A 12,288-nucleotide genomic window follows, 5' to 3' on the forward strand; every position below is an offset into this window, starting at 1 on the left:
GGACGAGCGTTGTCATCGGCAGCGGTGAGAAGTTGGATGTGCGGCGGCGGCGGCCGGCGAAGAGCGGGCTGGCGGTGTTGGGGCGGCGATAGACACCGCCGCTCTCGTCCGTTGATGTTTACTCTCCTCAGCCGGTACTCGATAAGTCCTGCTGGCGGACTAAGCGTATGTATGTTTCTGGCTGATAGCAAACAACGGTATTGATCAGCAGACGCGAGTAAACAAGTAGATTGGGATGGGGCGCTGCTTACACGCTTCCCATTTCATTGCGGGCTGTAGACCGGGAGAGTTGGGCGAGTCGGGAACGGGAACGGCGAGTCGCCGGGCATCCCTTATTGTGCATCGCCGGTGATTGGCATGTGTTGTGCCGCGGCCGTTAGTGTTGAGTGCGCCGCCGCCGCCGCCGCCGAGCGAGACAACGCCAGCTACTAGAGGCGTCCACAGTCTAACATCAACCTCGGTGGTATCGCCGTGTACTGTCTAGCCCGATACACGCCACGCTTACGCTCTTACGCTCACGTCAACCCCCGTCAGCGCCCCCAACCGAGAGTCGCCGCCGCCGCGAACTAGACCATGCTGGAGCCGCGTTGGAGGCCCGTGCAGGTAACATCCGCCGATCGCTATTATTTTAGTTTTTAATAGGCGCGGGCGGCGGGCGGGAGGGCGCTGGGGGCAGCCCGACCTCTAAGGAGGATCTCGTCTTACATTCGCGGCTCCTCCCACCACCACCTACCGCCCACGCCGCGTCTCAGAATCGCAGATCCTCCGCTACCCTTTACCTCTCCTACCTCTTATTTATCATTACCTCCACGTCGCTCTTCGCGCTTTTTAGGAACCAGCAAATGACACAACAGCATTGGGACACATTCGCGACCATGTGCTACTCCTCGCACCTACCATGGAACAACAAATACACAAACTCTCATTGGCTCGCATCCATTCAAACAACTAAACTTACTTCACACTCGATATTAACACACAAATAATCTATTTGTACAATTAGATAATACCACAACAGCGCTAAACAATGCCGCCTAGCGGAATGGAACCGCACGACACCACGTGCTTATCCATGCGGTAACGACGCCGCCAAATACATAAACAAACATTGTTGCCATTATGGAATAATTTTAAACAATCGACATCCAATAATAAACCTAACACAGTTTATTGAATAATAATGCGACATGTAAGTTGTTTGTTTTGGTAATAAACAGAACACGAAACTCTTGTTAATGCGACGCTCGGTTGCCGCCGCCAGCCTTTCCCAACACGGTATCACTTAACTGATATTTAGGCGCATTAGCAGTCACAAACTAATTATTGCGTGCCGTTTCTCATTTGGATACCCACAAATAAACAATCCAAATAATTACAATTAATTTAACTCAATTATACTTTCAAAAGGAATCTCTCCTGCGCTTTAACTGACATTTTCCAAATTAACCTGGCACCTCCACCAAATTTATTCATACCCAAATGAATCTTTTACATTCGCCAAAATACACTCCACAACTTATGAAATCCGTTCCGAAATTACTAACATAAAAATATTCAAAAATACGATACAAAAAAAATCATCCAAAAACACATCAAATCTTAGAAAATGCGACATCAATCTGCTTGCTTTTGCCTGTAATAAAGTGGAAAATAGTTTACCAACAAAATAAAAATCCGGCTCCACTTATTGATAATTGTTTAAATGAGAAAAAAAATTACGGATATGAAAATTTCCCGGCGCCTCCGCCAAAATGGAAATAAAAGTATGGTTATGTGGAATTAAAATTTGATAGTGCAAATACAACGTGCTTGCTAATACAATTGTGAGCGACAGAATATAGAATATATTTATATTTATGGGGAATGATAAAATAAATAAACTATTGTTGATTAAATTATTATAGAATTTGAAGTATTTTTATTGCGCAGCGTAAATAAAGCGGGTTCACCTGAACCAGGACGATTAATTTGTTTTATCAGGCGTGATCCGGTGGTATTTTGGAAGTATTTCTATTGCAATTTGTACGTGTGCAAGGGGTAAGACGCGGGCCCAGTTATTGGTTGAAACTATCTAAGAAATGACAGTGAAGGTATTCGCTAATATATTCGGAAGTGGAGGCGGCCGAAGACGACAATGTAGCACCAACTAATGCTTTTCTGACCAAACTACATAAATAATCTGCAAAGGGTAATTAAGATAAGGACGTGTTTAATATTTCAATGCGCTTATAGGACTAGATATTGGGGAATAGGTAGGACTATATATTGCTGAGGTGTTAAGACTATTGTAAATCCCCTCCACTTTAATTAATTCTGAATGTTCCCTTATTGCCCCACGCTGTACACAACTCTGTATAAATTGTTCAGACTGATTGGGTTGGCACGCGAATTCCTAAATCCATGTTCGCCTTATTGAACAACGATCTAATTAAACGATTCGATTCAGAAAATATTGTTACGGAAACAACAAGTTTTTTATCTTGAAGGAGAGGAGGATCGGTCGGGGGAAATCCGCGAAATTGCACACAGGGATTACCAATACACCGAGCTCACTTAATCTATATTTTATAGTCTAGGTGTGGACTGTAAACAACACCAAACCTCGGAATGCCTAATCGTACTACCCTTGCAAATACAAGTATTAAAACGATAACGGATTATGGAAATCGTGAGACGTTACTTACGTATTTACAAGAGATATTGTTATTAGCCTTAAATACAAATTCACTCCTCGACTGCCCAATTTTATTTTTTAATCACTTTGCATCCAAACTTCCGATTTTGAACTTCCGACGGGACTTTGAAAATCTCTTACAAATGTAACTTCTCTAAAACAACTCCTTCAAAATTAACACATCTAATATCACATTTTTTACACGACTTAATGACATACGTTTACAATAAACTAATCATTTTTAACTACATTTTACAGTTTCAGTTCCCATAAATTCATAATAAACACTCAAGAAATAAATTCTCTATTTGCAAATTTTTATGACCCATCAAATTTTATGAATTGTGATGCAAAATGTAAAACAGAAATTTATAAGTAACAAATATTTATTTGGGTTTAGTTTTATATTTCTTGAAGCATTGACAAAATAGTCACGTTTCGGTTTTATTTAATCGACGTCAGAAACACGCAGTAAATATTTGATACAATATTTTTCGCTATTTACTTTCTAAAAACGGAATCAACTGACGTGACTTTATTTCACAATTTGAAAAAATAAACAAAACAATATTTCACATGATTAAATTTTTCTCAGATTTATTTCGACTTAATTTTCAAAAAAATGATTGCCTAAAACTGATCTGCGTTGACGATTTTCTGTATTTTTATATTCACGAATCCAATTGATTTGTTGAGCGTTTATTTACAAATGCGTAACTGAATTGTGTATTTTTTAATAAAATAACATTTTATATTTCATTAAAAATCTATTTTTTATCCAATAAGTTAAAACATTAGCAACAGATAAATAATTAAAAAAATAAAAATATGACACTTTTCTAAATGAAATAATTTTAAGTGGCACTCCATTAGGTAACAATAACAGTAAATCAGAAATGGAGCAGCGTTGTAATTTTTGTGAACAGAAATAAACAGGGATCAAATCGTTTTCGTTCTTACTGATCTAGGAATAGCAACTAGAGTGTTTTGTGCAGGTCACTTCTGAAGTTGTAAATTAATTGTTTGTGAGTTAATTTTAGCGACAGATGGTTTTGATCTGGACAAAAAATTTAGAAAAAAAGTATCAGAAGGTGAAGCGTTTGGAGACGAGGTGTGGTAACTGTAGGATTAAAATTAGACTTTTATGTATCGCTCCTGCCGAAAATAATAACTGAGTCGTTGCGAGTTGAAGGGGGATAAAAATAGAATCGTCGCTTTCCACTACTGAGGTGTTTGTGTGGTTGCCGTCGCCTCGATCTGTGTAAAAAATAGCAAAGTTATGCTTCGTGTATCGTCGCTGTGTTTATCTGGTTGCCGTGCACGTCGATCTGTGTAAAAAAAATGTCGGGGTAGATCGAAGTGTGTAGAATAGTAGATGCGAGCGAACTAAACCGCGGGTTAATCACCGCAGAATGCTCCCAGCTAATTTGCATTTGTTCTTGTTTGCTCGTTTGGCTTGAGATGAGACTGAAGACATATAACAAGCACGTTAATTTCGAGTTACATGTTTATGCTCGTGGAACCCTTGCCTCGCGATTTGTTACTTTAATTTAATTCAGGCGTTTCATTTGAGACGACGACTAGTTTATCTCGACGTTATTCTTTATATTGACGTCGGAGTTAAAGGTGTTTACGGGGTTGGAATCGCGACGGAAATAAATAGTTGTTTTTGTCGCCCTTAACGTACGGGGCGGCGTCAACAGTGGCCGGTTTTTTGCCAGTGTCAATTAATTAATTAGAAGTGCAAAACGTGCAGACGCCGAAACCGGAACAGAGGGAATCAGCGGCGCTGAATATAGATATCCAATTCTAGCAGCCACGTCTTGCATTTTCAAGTTTGTTAAGTTCGCAGATGTAGATGAATATTTAATAGCGCACCTTAATTATCGGAGCTAATGCCTGGCGTTCTGTCACAACTGCAACTTGTAAATTTCCAAGACAGTGGATTAGTTTGACATACCGGGAGCAAATTTTAAGTGGTAGTTGAAGAGAGCCGGATCATTAGAGTCGAAATAAGTTGTACAATTGTGTTTGTTGGGAACGGAAAGAGAGTTGTTTTGTTGGTCTCAATCGATCAACTCGGTGCTGTAAAGCAACCGTGTCTGCTTATAAAATCTATAGGGATCTTGTTTTTATCCTTGGCAATATAAGTTCGAAACTTTTGTGTTAAGAAATGCTATTCCTACAAACGTCGAATGTCGCCCAAGTACAAATGGCATAGAAGGTATTGCGTTTGTTTTGTTGGAGGCTGAAGCGGACCAGGCTATTAGATATAGCAGGAAATAGCGATAGTCGTTAAGAGTTCGATTCCCCGTTACGAGGATTAGTTATTTATTAGGAACTGTTGTTTCCTTCCTAGACCAGATAGTTTGCTCAATATTGAAAACATTATGCCAATACCCTTTTATTTATGTCCTTTCTGCTCCGTAGAATTATTTCACCCTAACAATAACAGTTAGATAAGAAAAACAATCGTCCTTTTTGCGAGTGAAAAATAATGCCACCTTACATAGAATATCAATATCATGTAGATCCACACTTGATAACTGAAATAAAGTAAAGGGCAAAAATGTCTCGAGTGTGTGGAGAAGATACTCCAGGGACATATTAGAAGACCAGTGCGATTGGAAAAAGACGTGCTTTACACGTAAATCCATGTTGACTTTGCACTAACAATCCAACTACGAGTCCATACAAATGTGATGACATTACAGAGACGTATTGGGGTTGTTATGTCCCGGTGATGCCACCGAGACGCCGCTCCCGTATTCGACATATGGCAAATAATCGGTTAATATTTAACAAATGCACTCGATCACGGTCACTATTGGTTTTACAGAATCGCATATTAATTTTAAAACATCGTCCTTGTGTTTAGAGAGCACCGTTATTTGCCATATGCTAAAAAAGTAAACAACGCCAACTGTTGTCGTGTACCGTGTCAATCTATTTGACCTATCCGTGCACCAACGATTCCAATTAAATCAATCCGATGGAGTAATCGCACTTTTGAGAAACTGATGCCGTCCGTTTTTGTTCAAAAAAATTTACACGTCACGTAAAAAAATCGCAATGATTGACTGCGCCATTAAAATTGTAGTAATTTGCCAAAAATCCAATAATCGGTTTGAAACTCGTAGTTTCTTGAACTAACATAATTGAAGACGTCGCTGCAGAGGGGGACAACTCCATAAAACTAGATTTTGAGTAATTCATAGAGAGAACTAATTGCTCTCTCTTAATTTGTGGAGTTGTTGCGTTAATTAAATCGATTCTCTGTAGAAATGAAGAAAAATTATCATTGTTTTTTTTTTCAAAAAAATATTTTCGTAGCAGAGTTATCACTTTTTTGCAGCAAGGATTAATTTGTAGATGATTTCAAATATAAGATAAATAGAAAATATATAGGGTGGTATTGATTATTACCAAAATCCGAAGTTGTCTCTTTTTTGTGCCAAAAAGTACTGGAATATAAGAACAAAAATTCTCTAAATCTGGTTATTTTGAATGGATTTTTGTACCAAAAGATGTAGAAGAATTTATTATACCATAGGGCATAAAAATCATTTTCACTTTTATGTAGCGAGGACTTCCATTATGTGCCGAACATTCTTAACCACTTAATTGATTCTAAATGTAAAAGGTGTGTTCTAGATGATATATTTTTTCTAAATTTAGATATGTATGTATTTTGAAATTGGAAAAACGTTTTTCTTTTCTTTAAAAAGAAATAAAACCCTTTTTACGAGACTTTAATCTCTTCGACGATTCTACAAAAAAACATGATTCATACAGAAAATTCTTTATTTAGAAAAATCATGTATTTTAAATATTCTCTCCATAATACATAACACAAATATTTGGCGTCATTACCAAGTTTCCGGACAGCCTTGTTATGAAGGTTTTTTACTTGCAGCTAATCATTAACAAATTAGGTAATTTCATAACAATATTATAAAAATTAAAAATGTAGTACCTACAGTATCGAGGCTGGATTTATTTGTCATTATGGATATTTCTATCAAGTAAGTACATATAGGTAATTCCTTTGAATGCCCTTTTTTTAAAATTATAATTTATTTTGATATAACCCCCTTCTTTGAAAACATTCACGTCAGAGTCTGTTCATGCAACATTACGAATTATTATTATTAGGAATTATTTATTTTATTATTAATTTTTTCCCGACGGGCACCCATCAAAACACTGACCACTCTCGACATTGCTTAACTTTACTGATCGAATCATGATAGCGCGGTCTCCCCACACTATAATAATACATACAGGGTGATTCTGAAATAAGTTTGGAAAAAATATTGTATAAAATATTGGTAATTGGTGATGAGAAGTAGTCATAAACAAAAGAATTATCTTATAAGTACATACAAGGATATGGGGTAATTTCCATCCTTTTAATTTCACCTTCAAAAGTCATTTACGCAGAATTATTTAGTGTCAAGGATACTCCACATTTTTTTCCAAACTTATTTGAGAATCACCCTGTACATAAATATATTATTATTATTTTTAAGTGTTCTTAATTTTAATATTTAAAATACTAGCTTAATAATTATAAAATAAACACTCATAATAGTTATTTGTGTATCAAAACCGAGCCGAGGCTTGAAACAGGCGAGGACAAAAGGCACTTTTTGGGAGAGGTGCACATTAAATTTTTTAGGCGACCGCACGAACCACGAAGCAAAAGACATCATTCGAAAAATTACAAATTTATTTTGTATCCACCTTTTTCAAATAGACAAATTTATTAATACATACTGTATAATTCAGAATAAGTGACATCGCGGTAGGCGTTGATTCTCTAAAGTGAGCTTTATGTTATGTCAAAAAATTTAGTAAACATGTGAAACTGTCATTACATACTTTATTCTGAGGTTATGCGTTACATAATTTTGACATGGTTTTCACCCACAGCAGAGATAACCCCCAGACAAATAATACACTTTTCATAAATGAAACAAGGAAATTCCAATACTTATAACAAGAAAATAAACACAAAACGATTCCAATGATAATATCAAGGCCAAATTAAAAGCGAAGGTTACCAACAGCATCGAAACTAGGGTGTTATTAGCAAGGGTCTTGCTGCCAACGTAAATTTGAATTTCCAACGCCTACCGAGATGCCACTTATTCTGAATTATAATATACATATGTATTAACATTTTTTTTAATAGTAGATATTTGTTATCGGCTTGTTAACAAAACTAGAAATTTACTATTTGCAAAACATTTACTTATTTACATAATTTATGGTGACAGGACAATTATCGGTTTTGTCAGGGTCAGCGTCCGAAAAAGAATTACTTTTCGTCCGCTTGTGAGTACATACGTAAAATTATCGTTTTTATTAAGGGTGCCTAAAAGAACCATTTATGTGCAGCAGACATACTTTTATTTCCTTTTTCTTACTAAAGTTATACAAATAATAAATATTTTTATTGGAAAGGTCAATTAATTATTAATTAAAATATTAAGAAAAGTGTGGATCTTGTATACACTGAACACTCATTCATTCGTTCATTAAACCAATAATTAGTGACATTATTTATGTAGGTATCTTTATAAAAAAAAATTATTATTAAATAACATAATTACATAACATTTTTGATTTACAATGCAAAACTTTCCGATAATAATGCGGAATCTTGAAAAGTGCCCCGAATGCTTGCAGCGTTTCCACGTTGAATGGCAAGGGAAATCCTCTCAAAAAGGAATTTCTTTGATTTTGAATCGCCTGATTCCGCGATAAGTCGGTTTCCGATGACATTAATGAAATCGATGGTTTCTTTGCACCAAGGGCCTAAGGTTTCAAAGGCTAAACCTATAAATATGTAGTTTGACGAAATAATTGAACTATATTTGCTATGTTTGCGTTTGCAAGCCATTTCAGCGGCAAAACCTGAGACTTCAGATGTTTCCAATATGTACCTAACTGTCTGCAAGTGTATCTAGAACAGTAACGTCCCAAATCAAAGGTTTACCTTTAATTCACGGTATCTTTATTATTTTTTCTTTTATATTTTTTAATTATTCCTATCTTTAGTGTTTATGTATACTGTATATTTAACAGTTTTACCAAAACATACTCACAGAATATCTTTTTTTTAAATATACATTTGAACGTTAACGTCATAGATTGGTAACTTCTGATCTGGAATCTAGAAAGACTTGATCTGTTTGCTCAGTCACCACTAAGTTATTTACACTTTCGATACGAAGTTCGTTTATTCTCCCTGATATTTAGTTACCTAAGACGCTAAATTTGATGTGACGAAGTTGAAGTGCTTCATCAGAAAAAAATATTTGTGGATCCAGCATATTTCAGAACCAACTGCTAAACCTACAGATCGTGGAAGTTGCTCCAATATCTTGAAATACGTATTAGGTGCAGTTCTTGTGAACTAGAACGTTGTCTTGGAGCAACACACAATATATCTCCATTTTTTCCTTGCAGGTTAGGTTACAAAGACTTTCAAAGATCTGGATAAATATTGTATTTTCACTTTATACCTTGGATTTCAACTTTAGACCAAGGTAACGAAACCAACTTTCAACCATCGTAACAAATCTTTCCAGAAGTCTATCCAGATCATGATTCATGGTTAAAACGAAGACTGAACTTGTCTTGGAGATCAGTTTTCGAGTGTGCTTCCAATTTGACGTTAACATTTCCGTACGGATCGCACAAACACAGTTTTTAAGCCTAACTTATAGAGCAAAATTGTTCCTACAGTAATTACAGCAAAGCTACAATTTTACTGTAAACTTCACGATGAATCTCTATCTATCTGTCTGTGACCAGGTCAGTGTTTCCTGATGTCATAACAGTTTTAGAGTATCCGTCGGCTGGCGTGTTTTCACAACAGTCTCTGCCAAATTTAAAGTCTCTGGATTTGCCATGACATGAAGGTGCACCAATATCTTCGGGGACTTCTTGCCGTGCCAAGTATTTTTACAATGACGATTTATCACTGTTCAGCTCTAAAATTTCTTTAAAAAAATATTTTACTGAGTAGCAAGTTTTTTGATTTGCCTGTCAACACCTTCAACCCTAGGCAGAACAAATCATTCCCCACCTTCGTATGCGCACTTCTAATCATCAACAAACAATAATTTGCAACAATTCATCATTCGACGAGTCGGAAGATCTTCGAAATCAGGTTCGAGTTTTGATCGTTGGTGATAAGCGCTTGTCTCTCTCGGTATCAGATGGCAGAGAGGTGAGTATAAATGACATCGGTTTGAAAAATTGCTAATAGAATTTTAAGATTGTGGAATTTATGTTGATCTGCGTGTGTCAGGGGGTGAGGGTCGTGGACAGCGCCGTTAGTCGCACGTACAAATACGACAATAATTCTTGGCGAGGAGCTACGAGTAGTCATTTGACGTAATGAAGTACAGGTAAGCTGTCGTCGTGATGAACTGCACGAGTAATGAGATGAGGAAATGCATTGGAATGAGGGTCTCGAGGGGAAATGTAACGAAATTATAATTCACAGTCTTATACTTGCACAGGAATTGGCATCGTAAAATTTCCTTTAATTTATTTACATTGCGCAAATTTACCGCGCTCTCTCTTCTCCCCGGTTATGATTTGCTAGCCTCCCAACTGCAACAACTAAATTTGTCAAATAAAGGATTCTGTTTTCAATTTGCATCTCCTGCAAGGATAATCTCGTTAGCCTCAGACTCGCGATGTCCTCTCCCGGATGATTTTTCGTTCAATTGTGACGAATCTGTTGCGATAAATAATGCCTGAACGGAGAGGAAATCTTAATTTGGCATAAAAATTCATCTCGGGTGTGCAACACTGTAATAAAGCTGATAAAACTTAAACAAATCAACGTAATTTGCAAACATATCCGGCCGTTCGGAGGGAGCAGGGAATGGCGAAACCCGATACAAATTTAGCTGCTAAAAAGGTCATTATTATTTTATAAATAGGTATCTTGCAAATTTACATCGAAGACTGGTGGATGTAGAATCGGCCCTAAGGGCGTCTATGAACATTGCCGCTAATTTCTATGCACGGTCCGTCTTGTTCTCGGGCCGGCCGAATGGGGTGAAACAAGCTATATTTTGCAAGTGGCACGGTCTTTAATTTACCATCCTTGTCTCCCACACATAAGAAGTGTGGAGACGTGAGCGATATCGTCTTGGATACTTTATGTCTTTTAACATAGGGATAATGGTCTTTCCAAAGCTACGTATATTCTCCATTAATACTGGAAGATTCCGGATTAATTTCAATTGGACAGGAGCACGAGGTGCGGTGCTACTTCCAAAACTTATACTCCCACCAAGGGAATTAGAAACAACCTGGGCCCCGTACACTCAACTTATCTCGGAAATGATTTAATCCCTAACTTATCCTAATGGCCACGCTAGAATTGCGATCAACAACAGATTCACCGACACTCCAAGAGGTGACCAGAGAAGAAAGAGGAAAGACAACGCCGAGCAAAGTTATGACCGATAACTGCAGCGCGATTAGGCAAATTCTGAAGGGCGGCGAATTTTAATAGCTCAGAGGCTTATAAAATTATAATTATAATTCCGGGAAAGAAAATTTTATAAACATGACACAAATGCTACAATACCCACAACAGAGATTAAAAGCAAAAAGAGACAAACTCGAAGGATGAAAATTTCTGATTCTAATATAAATAACATTCGATTCCGCGAACGCTGCCCGGGTCTGTTAGGACCCAGATGTAGAAAACTAACTGATCATTCAGCACAGCTCGTTTGCAACATGGCAACCAGAAAATATGAGATATTTTTTTCTACAAATAAATTACAAACGCTACAAACGCGAAATAAATATGTGAACATTTAGAGCAACCTGAGAAAATGTTTGTGTCAGTATTGATGATAAGTATGGAATACTTGTTTCGATGGTTTTTGGTAATGCAGTTATGCCGATGATAAAAGTAGATGAATCATCTCAATTATTAAACTTTAACGGGTCAGAACTGACCCAGGCACCGTAACCTGTACCCAAACCGTGGAATTGCGGTGGTTGTAGATTTAGAACCAAAAATATTTTTCACACTACGTAAAAAATCATTCAACATCTGTTTTGACAGAGAAAAGAAATCTGTCATTTTCTGGAAAAAGACAAAATTTACTATTTGAATTCCACAACTGATACAATGTTTCCACATCGAACGGTCACTACATTTTGATGTCTGTTGGTTCTTTCTTTGTTTTTTATCGGAAAATTAGCTCCACCAAGTTTAAAATACATATAATAATATCGCGAAAGTCTACAATCATCATTTCTATATTATTTTGCAACTTAATCGACTATATGTTTGCATCACCCATTTATTGGTAGTACAATACTTAAACATTTTTCAATTTCATCTTGATGTAACCTTCTGCACAGCTCTTAATAATTTTTGCTGACAAGGAAAGGTTATTCTTTAACCCAACCATTATCACTTTCGATTTCCAGAATTACTACTTTCGCTTATCTGGGATGTTCAGACAACTATATTTTGCCCCATCGCGGGGTCATTTTTCATTTTATTATGAAAATTCTATCATCCTACCACCAAATATATTCCAACTTGACTAAACTGATTT

At 36.8% G+C, this 12,288-nt stretch overlaps 1 protein-coding gene across 1 annotated transcript in view; it reads left to right on the top strand.

Annotated features, from left to right (window-relative positions):
* Positions 1-288: 288 nt before the first annotated feature.
* FoxP (forkhead box P) overlaps positions 289-12,288 on the top strand; it is an 89,804-nt gene continuing 77,804 nt past the window's right edge. Inside the window, exon 1 of the mRNA XM_069060010.1 lies at positions 289-603. Coding sequence (XP_068916111.1) covers positions 574-603 — 30 coding nt within the window. The 5' untranslated portion in view covers positions 289-573. The remainder of the gene's footprint in view (positions 604-12,288) is intronic.

This window comes from Tenebrio molitor, chromosome X, assembly GCF_963966145.1.
Source record: "Tenebrio molitor chromosome X, icTenMoli1.1, whole genome shotgun sequence".
Taxonomy (NCBI): Eukaryota; Metazoa; Arthropoda; class Insecta; order Coleoptera; family Tenebrionidae; genus Tenebrio; species Tenebrio molitor.